At 49.5% G+C, this 20,122-nt stretch overlaps 1 protein-coding gene across 1 annotated transcript; it reads right to left on the bottom strand.

Moving 5' to 3' along the window:
• Positions 1-5,590: 5,590 nt before the first annotated feature.
• LOC142920164 (volume-regulated anion channel subunit LRRC8E-like) lies at positions 5,591-19,668 on the bottom strand. The gene is made up of 9 exons (XM_076062633.1): positions 19,515-19,668; positions 18,951-19,064; positions 15,391-15,695; positions 13,612-14,121; positions 13,202-13,349; positions 12,213-12,371; positions 7,781-7,930; positions 7,474-7,584; positions 5,591-7,441 (listed from the first exon to the last, which is right to left on the bottom strand). The coding sequence occupies exons 1-9, from the start codon at positions 19,656-19,658 to the stop codon at positions 6,572-6,574; spliced, it is 2,511 nt and encodes an 836-aa protein (XP_075918748.1). The 5' UTR covers positions 19,659-19,668; the 3' UTR covers positions 5,591-6,571.
• Between the last annotated feature and the right edge of the window lie 454 nt (positions 19,669-20,122).

Here is a 20,122-nt window from a genome sequence, read left to right as displayed (position 1 = left end):
AAACGTCGCCAACAACAGAACCATCATCTATCTATTATTACTATATAATCGGCCACTTCCATGTATTATATTGTCTAAAACGCCGCCAACAACAGAACCATCATATAAGCATTATTACCATATATCGGCCACGTCCATGTATTATATTGTCTAAAACGCTGCCAACAACAGAACCATCATCTATCTATTATTACTTTATTTCGGCCATGTCCATGTATTATATTATCTAAAACGCCGCCAACAACAGAACCATCATCTATCTATTATTACTATATATCGGCATCGTCCATGTATTATATCTGTCTAAACCGCCGCCAACAACAGAACCATAATCTATATATTATGTCTATACATCGGCCACGTCCATGTATTATAGTTGTCTAAAACGCCGCCAACAACGGAACCATCATCTATATATTATAACTATATATCGACCATGTCCATGTATTATATCTGTCTAAAATGCCGCCAACAACAGATCCATCATATATCTATTTTTACTATATATCGGCCATGTCCATGTATTATATCTGTCTAAAACGCCGCCAACAACAGAACCATCATCTATATATTATGTCTATATATTGGCTATGTACAAGTATTATGTCTGTCTAAAACGCCGCCAACAACAGAACCCTCATCTATATATTATGTCCATATATCGGCCATGTACAAGTATTATATCTGTCTAAAACGCCACCAACAACACAACCATCATCTATATATTATTACTATATATTGGCCATGTCCATGTATTATATCTGTCTAAAACGCCGCCAACAACAGAACCATTATATATCTATTATTACTATATATCGGCCACGTCCATGCATTATATCTGTTCAAAACGCCCCCAACAACAGAACCATCATATATCTATTATTACTATATATCGGCCATGTTCATATATTATATCTGTCAAAAACGCCGCCAACAACAGAACCATCACCTATCTATTATTACTATATATCGGCCACTTCCATGTATTATCTGTCTTAAACGCCGCAAACAACAGAACCATCATCTCTCTATTATTACTATATTTCGGCCATGTCCATGTATTATATCTGTCTAAGACGCAGCAAACACCAGATATAATACATGGACTTGGCCGATATATAGTAATAATAGAGAGATGATTGTTCTGTTGTTGGCGGCGTTTTAGACAGATATAATACAAGGACATGGCCGATATATAATTATAATAGATATATGATGGTTCTGTTGTTGGCGGCGTTTTAGACAGATATAATTCATGGACATGGCCGATATATAGTATAGTATTCTGTCTAAAACCCCACCAACAACAGAACCATCATCTATCTATTATTACTATATATCGGCCATGTCCATGTATCTGTCTAAAACGCTGTCAACAACAGAACCATTATATATCTAATATTACTATATATCGGCCACGTCCATGCATTATATCTGCCTAAAACTCCCCCAACAACAGAACCATCATATATCTATTATTATTATATATCGGCCATGTCCATATATTATATCTGTCTAAAACGCCGCCAACAACAGAACCATCATCTATCTATTATTACTATATAATCGGCCACTTCCATGTATTATATTGTCTAAAACGCTGCCAACAACAGAACCATCATCTATCTATTATTACTTTATTTCGGCCATGTCCATGTATTATAGCTGTCTAAAACGCCGCCAACAACGGAACCATCATCTATATATTATAACTATATATCGACCATGTCCATGTATTATATCTGTCTAAAATGCCGCCAACAAGAGATCCATCATATATCTATTTTTACTATATATCGGCGATGTCCATGTATTATGTCTTTCTAAAACGCCGCCAACAACAGAACCATCATCTATATATTATGTCTATATATCGGCCATGTACAAGTATTATATCTGTCTAAAACGCCACCAACAACACAACCATCATCTATATATTATTACTATATATCGGCCATGTCCATGTATTATATGTCTAAAACGCCGCCAACAAGAGAACCATTATATATCTATTATTACTATATATCGGCCACGTCCATGCATTATATCTGTTCAAAACGCCCCCAACAATAGAACCATCATATATCTATTATTACTATATATCGGCCATGTTCATATATTATATCTGTCAAAAACGCCGCCAACAACAGAACCATCACCTATCTATTATTACTATATATCGGCCACTTCCATGTATTATCTGTCTAAAACGCCGCCAACAACAGAACCATCATCCATATATTATGTCTATATATCGGCCATGTACAAGTATTATACATGTCAAAAACGCCGCCAACAACAGAACCATCACCTATCTATTAGTACTATATATCGGCCACTTCCATGTATTATCTGTCTAAAACGCCGCCAACAACAGAACCATCATCTATATATTATGTCTATATATCGGCCATGTACAAGTATTAAATCTGTCTAAAACGCCGCCAACAACAGAACCATCATCTATCTATTAGTACTATATATCGGCCACGTCCATGCATTATATCTGTCTAAAACTCCCCCAACAACAGAACCATCATATATCTATTATTACTATATATCGGCCATGTCCATATATTATATCTGTCTAAAACGTCGCCAACAACAGAACCATCATCTATCTATTATTACTATATAATCGGCCACTTCCATGTATTATATTGTCTAAAACGCCGCCAACAACAGAACCATCATATAAGTATTATTACCATATATCGGCCACGTCCATGTATTATATTGTCTAAAACGCTGCCAACAACAGAACCATCATCTATCTATTATTACTTTATTTCGGCCATGTCCATGTATTATATTATCTAAAACGCCGCCAACAACAGAACCATCATCTATCTATTATTACTATATATCGGCATCGTCCATGTATTATATCTGTCTAAACCGCCGCCAACAACAGAACCATAATCTATATATTATGTCTATACATCGGCCACGTCCATGTATTATAGTTGTCTAAAACGCCGCCAACAACGGAACCATCATCTATATATTATAACTATATATCGACCATGTCCATGTATTATATCTGTCTAAAATGCCGCCAACAACAGATCCATCATATATCTATTTTTACTATATATCGGCCATGTCCATGTATTATATCTGTCTAAAACGCCGCCAACAACAGAACCATCATCTATATATTATGTCTATATATTGGCTATGTACAAGTATTATGTCTGTCTAAAACGCCGCCAACAACAGAACCCTCATCTATATATTATGTCCATATATCGGCCATGTACAAGTATTATATCTGTCTAAAACGCCACCAACAACACAACCATCCTCTATATATTATTACTATATATTGGCCATGTCCATGTATTATATCTGTCTAAAACGCCGCCAACAACAGAACCATTATATATCTATTATTACTATATATCGGCCACATCCATGCATTATATCTGTTCAAAACGCCCCCAACAACAGAACCATCATATATCTATTATTACTATATATCGGCCATGTTCATATATTATATCTGTCAAAAACGCCGCCAACAACAGAACCATCACCTATCTATTATTACTATATATCGGCCACTTCCATGTATTATCTGTCTAAAACGCCGCCAACAACAGAACCATCATCTATATATTATGTCTATATATCGGCCATGTACAAGTATTAAATCTGTCTAAAACGCCGCCAACAACAGAACCATCATCTATCTATTAGTACTATATATCGGCCACGTCCATGTATTATATTGTCTAAAACGCCGCCACAACAGAACCATCATCTATCTATTATTACTATATTTCGGCCACTTTCATGTATTATATTGTCTAAAACACCGCCAACAACAGAACCATCATATATCTAATATTACTATATATCGACCATATCCATGTATTATATCTGTCTAAAACGCCGCCAACAACGGAACCATCATCTTTCTATTATTACTATATATCGGCCATGTCCATGAATCATATCTGTCTAAAACGCCGCCCATCATCTGTCTATTATTACTATATTTCAGCATCCTCCATGTATTATATGTCTAAAACGCCGCCAACAACAGAACCATTATCTGTCTAAAACGCCGCCAACAACAGATACATCATATATCTATTATTACTATATATTGGCCATGTCATGTATTGTCTGTCTAAAACGCCGCCAATAACAGAACCATCATATATCTATTATTACTATATATCGGCCATGTCCATGTATTAAATTGTCTAAAACGCCGCCAACAACGGAACCATCATATATATTACTATATATCGGCCATGTCCATGTATTAAATCTGTCTAAAACGCCGCCAACAACAGAACAATCATCTATCTATTATTACTATATATCGGCTACTTCCATGTATTATATTGTCTAAAACGCCACCAACAATAAAACCATCATATATCTATTATTACTATATATCGGCCACGTCCATGTATTATATTGTCTAAAACGCCGCCAACAACAGAACCATCATCTATATATTATGTCTATATATCGGCCATGTCCATGTATTATAGCTTTCGTGACTGCAGGAATTCATATTCTTTTGTTCTTTCGGTAAAGTCACGTAGGTAGAAAAAAAACAATAGATCACGACGTTTCGATCGCAACACAAGCGACCATCTTCAGGTGTGAAACAAACACAGGAGGACTGCTGACGTAGGAGAAAGAGCCGCTGCAACAAGAGGTTATATAGGATATTGGTGGGCCCAACCCACTGATAAGTGGGTGGAGCTAGAGAAGGAATTTGTACATAAATGTAAATGTGGGAGATTAGCATGTCAACGTGAGACGGCCCAATGTCAGAGAGCCGGGCAACAGGAACAAAAACCCCTAAGAGCAAGAGGTACACATGATGAGAGACACACAGAGAGTCGGAATAACAGCTGACATAGGCTGGTAGGAGGGAAACATCACAGTCAGTTAAGAATTTACTTGGTTAATAACGTTCTTCCAATGATTGCTCAGTTTGCACCCATCTCGGTTGAAGTTGTCTGTGTTTATATATCTGGATGGCTTCATGAGCAAATCTCTGAAGGTAGCCGGTAGGTTTGCAGAGTAACTCCGTCTTGGAAAAATCAATTTCGTGAGCCCACAGCGTTAAAACAATGATCGGCAATGGCAGAGGTATTGGTCCTACCGTGTTTCAGATCTGCCTTGTGTTCACGAACACGGTCCGAGACATGTCATTTCGTTTCCCCAATGTAACTGCTGCCACAACCATGACTCCGTTTCTAGACAACAGGGTATTGCATGTCAGGAATCACATCCTTTACAGATGGGATTAAATCACACACACAAACTGACACACACTGACACACAGAGGATTCATAATGGTTCTCTCTCTCTCTCAGGGGATTCATAATAGCTCTCTCTTTCTCAGTGGATTAATAATGGCTGTGTCTCTCTGGGGATTCGCAATGGTTAAGACGGAGACATCGAGATGCTGGGTTTCCAGCTCTGGGTCCATGTGTATCAGCATCTCCTTTGGCCGCGCGTCTCTTCAAGGAGGGTCCTGGCGGCATGGCCTCGCAGGGACAATCAGAACACCCAAGGCAACGAAATCAACAGGACGTAGCAACCAAAGACAGCCCGGTCAAGACGGGGAAACGTTTTAATGTTTGCATTCACGCTCACGAGCATCCCGGCGGAAGCGGCGAGAAGAAGCGATTCACAGACCGCCCTTAAAAGCTGGGGGCTATGATCAAGCGCTTGGAGCCAACGGAGAAAAACAAAAAACGGGGGGTCCAAATTGGTCAACGGTGGCTTCCCCTAATACAGGTTTTGTCAACCCCTTATCAGTGACTACACTCAGACCTGTCAACCCCCTATCAATGCCTACACCCAGACCGGTCAATCTCTAATCAATGGCTACACCCAGACCTGTCAACCCCTTATCAGTGCCTACACCCAGACCTGTCAATCTCTAATCAATGCCTACACCCAGACCTGTCAATCTCTAATCAATGCCTACACCCAGACCTGTCAATCTCTAATCAATGCCTACACCCAGACCTGTCAACCCCTTATCAGTGCCTACACCCAGACCTGTCAATCTATAATCAATGCCTACACCCAGTCCGTCAATCTCTAATCAATGCCTACACCCAGATCTGTCAATCTCTAATCAATGCCTAAACCCAGACCTGTCAACCCCTTATCAGTGCCTACACCCAGACCTGCCAATCCCTATTCAGTGCCTACACCCAGACCTGTCAACCCCTAATCATACAAACTCCACTCACTCTCACTGTAGAATAGGGGGAGATATAACAGGGGGAGATTATACAAATTATCAGACAAGCTACTTCACGTGACTTTCAGCCACGGATTATTCAATGCGCATAACTGTAGTTTGCGGCTACATGAACCAACTGTTCGATCAATAAAACACAGACACAAGACCGTGTATTATTAGGCCCGCCCTAGACTCACTGGACGTGTGCGACCCACTCGGCCCAAACTCAGTCCGGTGGTCGTCTGGACCTTCATTGGTGTCTACGCCTTGGTAATTGAGACGTTAACTACCTTACCTAATATACAGGAGGTCGTGGTTGTAATTACTGGTAAAAGCATCTCAGTGTCTTGGGGTTCCCTCCCAGTTTCTTGCGTTTCTCTCCCGGCTTCCAGAGGGGCTCTGCGTCGTTCTGCTGGGCTCGCCCCGCATCGCCTCCTTCACCCGCGCGGGCAGCGACTCGAAGAGCTCTTCCTCCACCACCAGCCCCCTGCGCCTCAGCTCCGCGCACTCCCCCAGCTCGGCCGGCAGCTCCGTCAGCCGGTTCCCCACCAGCTCCAACCTGCGCAGCCTCCTCAGCCTCCCCACCAGGCCGCTGAGTTCGCACAGCTCGTTGTTGGCGAGCGCCAGCGTCCGCAATCCCTCGCACCGGAACAACTCATCGGGCAGACGCCGCAGGGCGTTGCCCGACAGAAGGAGGGTGCTCAGCTGAGTCAGCAGCCACATGTCGGGCGGCAGGGCAGCGATGGCGTTGCGGCTCAGGTCGAGGACGCGCAGGCCGTGCAGGCGGAGCAGCCCCGCGGGCAGCTCGCCCTCGATGAGATTCCCGTCGAGGAAGAGCGAGCGCAGGGCCGGCGACCCCGCCCCCGCCGCGAACCGTGGGATGCTCACGAGGGCGTTGTCCGAAAGGCGCAGGACGGCGAGGCGCTCCCAGGCGGCCGCCGGCAGCGACGCGTCATCGCCGTCGCCCAGCGAGCGGAGGCCGTTGCGGGACAGGTCGAGGTCGCTCAAGCGTCCCAGCGCCAGCAGGGGCCGCGGAAGCTCGGCGGGCTCCAGGCCGCAGCGTGTCAGCCGCAGCGTCTCCAAGCCGCGCAGCTTGCTCAGGGGCGCCGGCGACTCGAGGCGCACGCCGCCGTTGTCGAGGGCGAACGCGCGCAGGCCGCCGCCAGCGACGGCGGCCAGGCCGGGCGGGAGGCGGGCGACGCTTGTCATCAGGCGCAGGCCCCGCAGGCGCCTGAGGCCGCCCAGCGGCTTAAGGAGCGCGGGGGCGTCAGGGGCCCCTCCAGGAACAGCTCCTCCAGGTGGCGCATTTCACGCAGCCAGCCCGGGACCTCCGCCTTGACCGCAAACTTCACCTGCAAGAGGGCGCGGGGGGGGGGGGCGGACGCCGCGAACGGCAACGGTGAATATCGGTCCCCGACACTGCGACTTAAATACATTTGGTGGGGGAGGTGACTTTTTGGTGATGTCACGGCCGGGTCAGTGGAGCCGAATGGACCGCTCCGACCGACCCACCCTCGCGCCCGCCCGCCCATCCACCCACCCACGCACCTCCAACTGGTGCAGCTCCTCACTGAGGAAGGCGAGTGCGCGATTGTCGACGCTCACGGTGCAGTTCAGCAGCCGGAGTTGGTGCAGGTTCACCAACTGCACCACCGCCGCCCCCAGCGTCACCCCGTGCATCGAGTCCAGCGTCAGCACCTTCGGTGGGGGATTGGGTATGAGGGTGAGTGAGTTGGTGGGTGAGTGGGTGAGTGGGTGTGTGGGTCAGTGGGTATGTGGGTGAGTTGGTTGGGCGAGTGGGTGAGTTGGTAGACGAGTGGATGTGTGGGTGAGTGAGTTGGTGGGTGAGTGGGTGTGTGAGTTGGTGGGTGTATGGGTGAGTGGATGGGTGTGTGGGTGAGTGGGTTAGTGAGTGAGTGGGTGTGTGGGTGGGTGTGTGCGTGGGTGGGTGTATTGGCGAGTGAGTGGGTGAGTGAGCAAGTGGGTGGGTGTGTGCGCGAGTGGTTGGATGGGTGTGTGGGTGAGTTGGTGGGTCAGTGGGTGTGTGAGTTGGTGGGTGTATGGGTGAGTGAGTGGGTGTGTGGGTGAGTGGGTTGGTGAGTGAGTGAGTGGGTGTGTGGGTGGGTGTGTGGTCCGGCAAAACAACCCCCTACCTCCTCGCGGTGCCGGACGGGCAACTCTGTCATGGACAGTGCTGTGGGGGGAGATCCAATTTTGATTGGCTCCTCCCCTCATGGCATATGTGTCCACCACAGGGGCTAAACAGGGGCTCTGGACGGGTGCGAGGGGCTGGTAACCCCTCCACCTTCAATTAATTACCACGAAACCACGAATTAAACTGAAATATGTAACTAATAAGCTTGTGCCGGAGGCCCCGGGGGGCCAGGCGTCTATGACGTCTCCTGGCCAAACCCCAATTGGCGGAGCCAGGAGATTAAATACCTACCCTCGGGGCTACTCCAGAAACAACGAAAAGCCACTACGGGTGGCCACGTGGAATGTTCGAACGCTCACTGCAGAGGAGAGGCTGCCACTCCTCTGTCGGGAGCTGGACCGGTACCGCCTGGATCTATGCGGCATTCAGGAGGTCCGGTGGACCGGCTCTGGCTCCTGCCACCATGAGGGGTGGACAGTCCTCTACTCGGGGCAGCAGACTGCCAAACAACAGGGTGTGGGTCTTCTTTTGAACAAAAGAATGAAGGGGGCGTGGGAGCGTGGCGGTGAGGTGTGGGAAGCTGTAAGCCCCAGGCTACTTTGGGCTCGCCTTCCCATCAACCGGAGGCGAGGAATGGTGTTCGTGGTTACTTATGCCCCCACCGAAGATGAACATCCGTGGAGGGATGCAGGCAAAGCCGATGAGTCAGATGCCTTCTATGACCTCCTGTCACAGGTGCTGGCTAAAGTGGCCCCTCGAGATAGAGTCATCATGTTGGGTGACTTCAATGCCCGAGTTGGTCATGATACTGGCACCTGGTCTGGAGTGATTGGAGGGCATGGGCCAGATCAGCTCAATAACAACGGTAGGAGGCTGCTAGATTTTTGTGCAGCCCATGGGCTTGTAATTACCAACACGCTGTTCCGGCATCGGCGCATCCACACAACATCATGGATGTATGCCGGGTCCAAGCAAGAACATCTGCTGGACTACATAGTGACGGACCAGCGAATGCGAGCCCATGTCCTTGACACCAGGACCTACCGTGGAGCTGATCTGCCCTCTGACCATCGACTAGTCATCTGTAAGATGCGCCTGCCATTCTTCCACTCCGGTGGTGGGTGTACACCCAGGACCCCATTCCAACATAAAGTGGCCTGGTCTCAGTTATCTGATGAAAGTTGCAAGCAAGAATTTCATCATCGCTTGCGGCTGGGATTGGCATCGTCCCCGACTCCTCCTGATGTCGAGGGTAAATGGGCGAGGTTTAGGACTGTGACTCATGCAGCTGCAATGGCTGCTTTGGGTACGCGGTCCAGACCTCCCCAGAGACCCTGGCTGACAGAGGAGGTGTTCAGGATGGTTGAGAAAAAGCGACAGGCCCACTGTCATCGGCTACAGAATCCCACGTCAGAGAATGAGGAGGCTTACCGCAGCCTTCGCTCGGAGGTTCGGAGAGCCGTGAGGCGCTGCAAGGATGGGTGGTGGTCGCGGGTTGCTGAGGAGATGGAGTCTGCCTCAGTGGCCCGTGATCACAAATCTCTATTTAACTCCATCAAAAAAGTAACCTGCAGCGCCACACCTATTACCATCATTAGGGGAAAAAACGGTGATCCAATCTCCGACCCCCAGGAACAGGTTCGCAGATTTGCTGAGCATTTCTGTGAGGTCCTGGGGGAGGGAAAATCCCTCAGCCAGGAAAACATCGTGGCACAAAGTGAGGATGACCCTGCTGAGGCTGCGGTGCCTCAAATATTGGAAGAAGTCACCCCCTGTGAGTGGCTGGCTGAGGTGCCATCTGCTGAGGAAGTATTGAAGGCGATCCGGAGTCTGAGACCAGGAAAGGCAGCGGGCAGAGATGATCTCCCAAGCGAAATGCTGAGGGAGGGTGGCGTTTGTGCACAGACTGCCCTATATGACATCATAACAACAGTCTGGACCACTGGACGGGTTCCGCAGGATTGGAAGGATGCCCTGGTGGTCCCCCTTTTTAATAAGGGGGACCGCACGGACTGTAACAACTACAGGGGCATCTCACTCCTCAGTGTGCCGGGAAAGGTCCTGGCAAGGATTATTCAGCATCGCCTTGCCAGGCACGCTGAGGAGAGGCTTGTGGAGCCCCAATGCGGTTTCAGGAAAGGGCGGTCCTGCACAGATGCAATATTTTCTGTCCGTCTGCTACAGCAGAGGTGTAGGGAATTCCAACAAGACCTACATCTCTGCTTTATTGACCTGGTCAAGGCCTATGATACCATCAGTAGGCCTGGGCTCTGGGTCGTTCTTCGTGCTTTTGGAGTACCTGACCCTCTGCTCACGATCATTAAGGACCTTCATGATGGTGAGCGGGCTCGGGTAAAACTACGTGGCCGGGAGTCAGAGCCATTCCCTGTACACCTTGGGGTGCGACAGGGATGTCCTCTGGCTCCCACATTATTTAACATCTATTTTGACCACGTAGTTCGTGAAGCCTTCAATAGCTGTACCGGGGGAATCTCTATATGGTACAGATATAATGGGAGGCTAATCGATGCCCGGGTGCGGTCAAGGGATGGCTCCCTATTGCTCAACCACGTTATGTATGCTGATGATTTGGTAATAGCTGCTCAGTCAGAGGAGGAGTTGGAGACGCTGCTGCTGAGACTGGAGCGTGCCACTAAGAGGTGGGGCCTTACCATCAGCCCCACCAAAACTAAGCACCTGCCTGGGTATTTTGTACCATCGGACACTCCACCCCCACAACTCCCAATCGGTGATGGGGCAGTTGTGGAGAGAGTGGAGAGTTTCCCATACCTGGGCAGTGTGCTTATGACTGGCTCCAGTTTAACAGCAGAGGTCTCACTCCGAATCAGTCGAGCGGCAATATCTTTTCATCGGTTGCGTAACGCTGTGTGGAAGCTACCTGGTCTGTCGCTCCGCACTAAGCTTCAGGTCTTCTCGGCCACGGTCATTCCCTCCCTTCTCTACGCTTGCGAAACGTGGACCCCCCTAATGGAACATCTTCGCCGGTTAGAAACATTTAGGCTGGCCTGCCTACGATCCATCCTGGGTTTAACCAGACTGGATTGTGTGAGGAGCTCACAAATCCTTGAAAGATCTGGGCAGGGTCCCATCGGTGAGCTCCTCCGGCAGGCAAGGCTGCGATGGCTGGGTCATGTAGCCCGCATGCCCAGCCACCGCATGCCGAAACAGCTTTTGTTTGGCCGGATTGAGGGGGCTAAGCGGGCGCGGCACGGGCTAGAGAAGAGATGGAGCGATGTGGTACAGGAGGACGTGGAGCTGAGTGGACTTGCCGATGACTGGTACCAGCGGTGTCAAGATCGGCCTCTGTGGAGGAGGCTCGTGAAGGATGCTACTGGGCAGTTGGAGGCAGTCGCCCTCCAACAACAACGGAGGGCGGAGGAGCGACGCTCAGAACAACGAGCGGAGCGCCGGGTGGCTAAAGCACAGCAGGTTGGCACAGTAGGGGGCACAGGTGGTGCATCAGCCAGTCATCTCAGTCAGTCGACCCGTGGCACCTGGGTCTGCCCAGTGACCTCCTGCCAGCGGGCGTTCGACACTTCACGTGGCCTCACGGTGCACATAGCCTGGCACAAGCGTCGTGGTGACGTCACCGCCACTTAGTGGCGAATGGCGGTTGTTGTTGTTGTGCGTGGGTGGGTGTGTTGGCAAGCGAGTGGGTGAGTGAGCAAGTGGGTGGTTGTGTGCGAGAGTGGTTGGGTGGGTGTGTGGGCGAGTTGGTGGGTAAGTGGGTGTCTGGGTGAGTGAATTGGTGGGTGAGTGAGCAGGTGGGTGGGTGGGTGGGTGCATGGGTGTGTCCACGGGCACCTGTATCTGAGTGAGGCGGTATGTGTCCACTGGCACCGCTGCCAGCTTACAGAGGCGTAGCTCGCTCTCGCCCTGCGCGTTGATCTCCAGCAGCCCCGTCAGATGCGACAGGGTCCACACTTGATCCACGTTGACCTGCCTCAGCTTATTTTCGCTCACCTGCAGCAGCAGCAGCAACAGCACCAGCAGCCAAGCGTGGATGGATTTTATTTGTTTCAGCAGTGAGGGCCCAATGAGCCGTACCGCCCCATGTTATACATATGTAGTGAGCAACTTCCGAGACACATCGCGTAGAGGCCTTCTTATTTATTCTCACACTGGACGATATGTATATGTAAACGTCTCTACGTAGCTACACAACCCCATCGTCGGCGTCCAACTACACAGTTACTTGACTTAGCGCAGCGACGGCGACGATGAGAGCCCTGCAGAAGATCGACGACGTGGCAGGACGGCAAAAAGAGATAACGGCGAGCGGCGACGCAGCCAGGACTCAGGACCCCCTCATGTACACCCCGGTGCGGCCAAGCCCCGCCTCCGGCCACGCCCCCTTCCAGAATCTTCAAGCAGGTTCCCGGAGCTTGCGGTCTGACTCAGCCTTTGACCTTTACCACCGATACGCACCCCCCCCCCCCCCTTATAATTAGTCATTACAAAACTTGCCCATAACTGCGATTACCCCTCCAGGCCGACAGGTGACACCCTGTCATTACACATAGACTAACACGGCCCATAGACTCAGAGACCCAAAGACTCAACATCCCCCCGTATAGCCTCGATGGACTGTTGGGGCAAGTGCTGTTAGCGAGCACCGATGCAGGCCGGGCCAGAACGGCACACGAGGGGGTGGGTGGCCAGCACCACGCTCACCACACAGAGACCCACAGTTTGTTGTCCTAACCCCGCATCTCCGATCAGCTCGGTCGGCTCCGTCCAGTGTACGGCGTGCGTGAAGCGCACAGCGTGCTCTGCGAGCGGCTTCTCCTCACCTCGGACAGGAAGACGGAGAACTTGGATGCGTAGCAGGGGTCGTACTTGTCCACTAGGTGCAGGAGGAAGGCGAAGTCGTTGCGTACGTCCGGAATGTCGTCCACCCCCGTCTCCTGGCGCGTCTCCGCGAAGCTGTACTCCTTGAGCCTGCAGTGTCAGCGCCCCCCCCCCACCCCCCAGCACAGAGAACTCAGCGCCCGTCGACCCTCGTCCCGACGCGGAAGATCTTCCACGAAGCCACTAGTAAAACGTTACGTTTAGATCTTCGTAGCAGTGTCGCCGTCCGCGCTAACCGCGTCTCCACGATCGCCGAAAAGCCCGTAGGCCAAAGCCAGAAGGCTGCCGGACGGCGATCCGGTGCCACACAACCGCTCTGCGGCAGCACCGCCGCCCCCCCCCCCCCTCTCACCTGCAGGTCACCACCCAGTAGACGACGTAGGCACAGGTGAGCGCGTAAACGCACATCGTGGTCGCGTAGGCCATCCACATCATGCGGAAGATGCGCCACAGCCCGTGGACGCAGTAGAAGTTCCCGTAGCCCGTGATGTACTCGCCTTCCACGCAGTGGATGTGGTAGCGCATATTGGGGCAGGCGTAGCCGGTGTACGCGAGCACCACCAGCGCCTGCAGCAAGCGGGCCGCCGTCTGCAACACGTATATCCTGTGGAGCCCGCCGCCCGCCTCCGTGTGAGCGCGGAGTTTCTTCACCTTCTCGAAGAGAGCCTTAGCCTGCTCGCCCTCCTTCTTGTCCAGGATGCGATCATCCGATGGCGTCCGCCGGTCCTCGCTCTGCCCCGGGGGGGACCGGTCGGGTGGTGCGGGCTCGCCGGGGTCGACAAACTGGACGGAGGGCCGGGGCGGTCCCGGCGGAGACTCAGGAGGCAGCTTCTCCATGGGGATTTCGCCGGATCTCGGGTCGCTGCGTACGTGGGATTGCGTGGACATCGGGCAACGCGTCATGACGCAGAGAAGCACAGAGACCCATAGAGACTCACAGAGACCCTTAGAGACTCAGAGACCCATAGAGACTCACAGAGACCCGCAGAGACCCACAGAGACCCATAGAGACTCAGCGACCCATAGAGACTCAATGAGACCCATAGAGACTCACAGAGACCCATGGAGACTCACAGAGATCCTTAGAGACTCAGAGACCCATAGAGACTCACAGAGACCCACAGAGACCCACAGAGACCCATAGAGACCCACAGAGACCCATAGAGACTCACAGATACCCGCAGAGACCCATCGAGACTCACAGAGACCCGTAGAGACCCACAAAGACCCATACAGACTCACAGACACCCACATCATTACGCACATACACACGCACACAAAGATCCCCTGTATAGCCTTAACAGACTGTAGGGGCAAGTGCTGTTAGCGAGCACTTATGAAGGCTGGAATTGTACAAGAGGGGGTGGGTGGCCAGCACCACGCCTGGTCGCCTTTGTCTCCCCAGTGGCGATGTTTACCAGGTACTCATTTGAGACCGAGTCGACCTAGGGGAGGCCCAGAACTGGTTCAGATAATCGTCGCTGGTCTTGGCCGTGAGCGGGAATCGAACCTGGGTCGCCGGGTTCATAGCGCAGGTCGCTAACCGCTTCACTACCGCTCCCCACAAAAACAAAACAAAGATCCCCCGTATAGCCTTAACAGACTGTAGGGGCAAGTGCTGTTAGCGAGCACCTATGAAGGCTGGAACGGTATACGAGGGGGTGGGCAGCCAGCACGACGCCCGACCGCCTTTGTCTCCGCAGTGGCAATGTTTTTATTCACCACACCAGGTACTCATTTGAGGCTGAGTCGACCTAGGGGAGGCCCAGGACCGGTTCAGATAATCGTCACTGGTGTTAGCCGTGAGCGGGAATTGAACCCGGGTCGCCAGGTTCATACCACAGCAGCGCGCTAACCGCTATACTACCGCTCCCCACACACACGTCACACACACGTACACACACACGCACACCGCCAACCGTAAGCCAAACCGGTTATGAAAAGCAGGGGGATAGAGATATGTGTGAACGGGCTCGCTGCCCCAAACCCACGCGGGGTCCCCCTGCAGGGAGAAAGGGGAACTTTTTAGGTTTTTTTTACTTAAGGGGGGAAGGAATGACAAAGGCAAGAGAGGGGATAATAATAACCAGGAAGGAGCCGTGGGCCGTCTCTCCGTCAGCCCCCTTCTGACCTGCAGCTCCCCGCCGTGGCGGGCAGCGACGGCCGCAACGCCGCCGCCGTTGTTGCCACCCCATCAAGCGCGGCCTCGTGGACGGCGTGCGTGGTCCACTGCGAATCCATGCACTTGCCCAGCACGGACACAAAGTGCTCAATCTTGGAGCTCGTCTCCGGGAACCTGAACCAGAAGTTTCTGGTGGCCGTCAGGACGAGCGTGTGCAGCACCACGAGGTGCGGGAAGTACTTGCTGATCCACAGCACCGCGTTGTCGTAGCAGAACTGGTTGATCAACCGGTACTGGTACTGGTCGAAGCCAGTCTGGGCGAGTGTGGGAACGCACGCAGAAGGGCAAAGTGAACTGGCGTGGCGGTGATATCGCATGCCCCTCCCTTGCAGGGTGACAGAGCTGGCTCAAATCTGGCTTTCGCCTGATGATGCCGGTTGTAATTACAGGCAAAATGTCACCGTACTCAAGATCGTCAATGTTGTGGCTTTGCTCTCCAACACACTGGTGTGCTGTACTAGGATATTACACTATACACTACACTATACACTACACTATATATTACACTATACATTACACTATCACGTACATTACAATATACACTACACTATAAATTACACTATACACTACACTACTATACACTACACTATACATTACACTATACACTATACACTACACACCACACGTTATACTATACACTACACTATACATTACACTATACACTACACTATATATTACACTACACTATACATTACACTATACACTACACACCACATTATAGTATTCACTACACTATACATTACACTATACATTACACTACACTATACACTACACTATACATTACACTATACATTACACTACACTATACATTACACCACACGTTATACATTACACTACACTATACATTACACTATAATGTACATTACAATATACACTGCACTATACATTACACTATACACTACACTACTATAGACACTATACATTACAGTTTAACACGTAGGCTTTCGCGACCAATATTATTCTTAATAAAGGTTTTTGGGTTAGATCGCGTTTATTTTAATGTGTCGTAACCCTCCACCACCCGACACGGCCAATCAGCAAAAAAAAGTGTCACGTTGACAAAAGACAAATAATTCACTACTTTAGCCCACCGGTGTGTTGAAGAGTGAATCCACATTTACAGATTGAGTACGACGTTTCGCTGGTAAATACATCCAGCATCATCGGGCAATTCGCCAGAATGGTAAAGCCCTCGCTTGCTCCCGGTTTTATATAGAGCAGCAGGATGACGTCATTACTTAACTCATATCAGGTGCAGTGATTAGAGGCGGAGGGGGGGGGTATTGTAATTATATAATCGATTAGTAATCAGTCATTGGTTATGATTAGTAATGAGTTTGTAGATTAGTAATTCTTTAAATCAAAATGTAATGTGTATTATTTAATAATACGCTTCCAGGCCGCACTAAGCCGGTAGCTGTCAGAGCGATTAAAGTTATTCTTGTTCCTCTCAATTTCAATGGATTCTCTAATTAGTCTTTGCCAGTAATAATTAGTTTTACACACCACTGCAACATTGTCAAAATCAATTGAGTGTCCTTGTTGACAAGCATGTTCTGCCACTGCCGACAGTTGTGTTTGAGATAATTTAATATTTCTCTGATGTTCTTTTAGTCTTACGCTGATGTTACGTCCCGTCTGCCCAATGTAGCAGCTGCCACATGAACAATTAATCCGATATACACCTTCTGTTGATAGTTTAGGTAATGCGTCTTTAGTGCAAGATACTAGTTTTTGAATATTGTGTACTGTGCCAAATCTTACTGTAATGTTTTGCTTTTGCAAAACACGGGCTAATTTGTCAGTTACTCCTGAGATATATGGAATTTTTATTGTTTTAACAATCTGGTCGCTTTCAGCAGTATTGCTTTGCGATCGTGATTTGGCATTCAATGCTCTGTTAATTTGAGCATTATTGTAGCCATTCTGTCGTAGTGCGTCTTTAACGTGTTTAATCTCTCTCACTAGACTCTCACCATCTGACACTGTTTTAGCCCGATGTATGAGCGTCTTGATAAGAGAGGATTTCTGAGCTGGATGATGATGTGATTCTGCATTCAGATAGGCATCAGTGTGCGTTTGCTTTCTGTAAACGCTGTGTGTTATTTTACCGTTTAGGCCATGTCCAAGCAAAATATCTAGGAATGGGAGTGTGTTATTCACCTCCATTTCCATGGTGAACTGGATGGCCGGGTTTTGTGCATTGAGATGATTTAGAAAATCATTAAGTGTATCTTTACCATGTGGCCAGACAACCAAAGTGTCATCCACATATCTAAACCAAAAGGATGGTTTTAATGTGCTCGAGGCAAGTGCTCTTATTTCAAAGTTTTCCATGTACAAATTTGCTATAGCAGGGGATAAAGGAGAACCCATTGCTGCTCCTTCTTTTTGTTTAAAGAAATCCCCTCTCCATAAGAAGTAAGTGTTATTTAAACAATGGCCAGCAAGTTTCGGAATATCTTTTGGTAAACCGGTTTTCTTTACTAGTGTATCAAGTAATTTAAGCGATTCGTCCACTGGAACCTTAGTGAATAGAGAAATCACATCAAAACTTACCAGAATATCATCAGGAGTAAGTTTAATATCTTTAATCACATTCACAAGATGTTCTGAATTTTTTATGAATGAAGATGTCTTACCGATGTAGGGCTGTATTTGTTTGGTTATATATTTTGCTAATTGATATGTGGCAGAGCCAATTGTACTGACTATGGGTCGTAATGGGATGCCGATTTTATGAATCTTTGGTAGCCCATAGAGTCTAGGTGGTTTTGAGGCCCTTGGCTTAATTAGGTATTGCTCATTTTTAGGGATTAATGAATTTGCAATTATTGCAGTGGTCTTACGTTCTAAAGTATTAGTTGGATCTCGTTTAATTTTAATGTAAGTACTTTCCTCTAGTAAATTTCTAATTTTATTATCATAATCGGCTCGTGACATCACTACAGTAGTGCGGCCTTTATCAGCTGCTAGGATTTGGATATCCTTATTTACACGCAGCTCTCTTAAGGCTTTTGCCGTTACCCCACGCACAATTCCAGTGGATGAGATAATTGCTGAGTAAGAATCAGCAGTTAGACTCCTTCCACATAATGAGGCAGAGATAACTAGACATGAGGTTGCTAAAATAATTGAGAATAGCAAAGTTCCAAAAGTAAATATTAGCTCTACCAGCGAAACGTCACAGTACTCAAACTGTAAATGTGGATTCACTCTTCAACACACCGGTGGGCTAAAGTAGTGAATTATTTGTCTTTTGTCAACGTGACACTTTTTTTTTGCTGATTGGCCGTGTCGGGTGGTGGAGGGTTACGACACATTTATAAATAAACGCGATCTAACCCAAAAACCTTTATTATGAACTATACATTACACTATACACTACACTATACATGACACTATTCCTCGGGCAACTGTCGGTGGCGCAGCCGGCCTTTCCGCTGGCAACCAGCGGTTCCCCCCCTGCACGGTGGTGCCGAGCCGGCCCGAGGGGGACCCTCACTCACCCTGTGGGCCCTGGGGTTGGCCACGAGGTCCCTCAGCACGGTCTCGTTCCACTCCTTCAGATCCACGTCGAAGCCGCTCGGCACCGGCACACACAGGATGCGCTCGTTCATGTTCTGGGCAGAGGCGGGGGAAGTGGGTACCGCGTGACCATGACGAGCGGTCGTCATGGTCACGTGACGCCGTGTGGTCTCCTGGAGGACGCCGCTCCACGCAGGTGGTTCACTTTGCGCGATTTCCGGTGTGTACGGGGGGGGGGGGCAACCCATATCGACCCAAGATTCGCTCTCTTTGAGTTAGCTCGCACGCAGAGTTGGAACCCACGACCTCCTGCGTGCCAGCCGAGGTAGTAAACATCTCGCGGCCACCGTGCTGATGAGACATACGCAGAGTCCGAATATGCAGCAGGGGTCGGGGATGGAACCTGTGACCTCCTACATACCAGGCGAGGTCGTCAATATCTCCCGGCCACCGTGGCGCGATGTTATACAATATCCATGAGCAAGGCGGCGACATTGATGAATGTGCGTGGGGGGGCTCTCTGGAGCGTTGTTGGAACGACGCACCTGCAGCATCACGGCAAAGATGCCGATCATGAACATGGGCACGGAGAGCATGTCGCACAACACGTCCCACCAGGGCTGAAGGATCTTGAGGTCCTGGTGACCCTCCAATGAGAAGGAGGAGGTCAGGGCTCCGATGGGAATCATGACTCGGGCCGAGACTGCACACAAGCATACATCAGGCGCGCAAAAACACGCACACAGAGACACTCGCACAGAGGCGCGCACACAGAGACACACACACAGAGACACACACACAGAGACACACACACAGAGACACACACACAGAGACACGCACACAGAGACACATACACAGAGACACACACAGAGACACACACGCAGACATCAGGCGCGCAGAAACACACACACAGAGACACGCACACAGAAACACACACACAGAAACACACACAGAGACACACACAGAGACACGCGCACAGAGACACACACACAGGCAACAAAGACACACACAGAGACACGCACACAGGCAACAGAGACACACACACAGAGACACGCACACAGAGACACGCACACAGACACACACAACAACAACAACCGCCATTCGCCACTAAGTGGCGGTGACGTCACCACGACGCTTGTGCCAGGCTATGTGC

This window comes from Petromyzon marinus, unplaced genomic scaffold, assembly GCF_048934315.1.
Source record: "Petromyzon marinus isolate PM22_M1 ecotype Great Lakes invasive population unplaced genomic scaffold, UKy_Petmar_22M1.pri1.0 PM_G_Scaffold_7, whole genome shotgun sequence".
NCBI lineage: Eukaryota > Metazoa > Chordata > Hyperoartia > Petromyzontiformes > Petromyzontidae > Petromyzon > Petromyzon marinus.
This window is presented reverse-complemented; position numbering and strand designations above follow the sequence as displayed.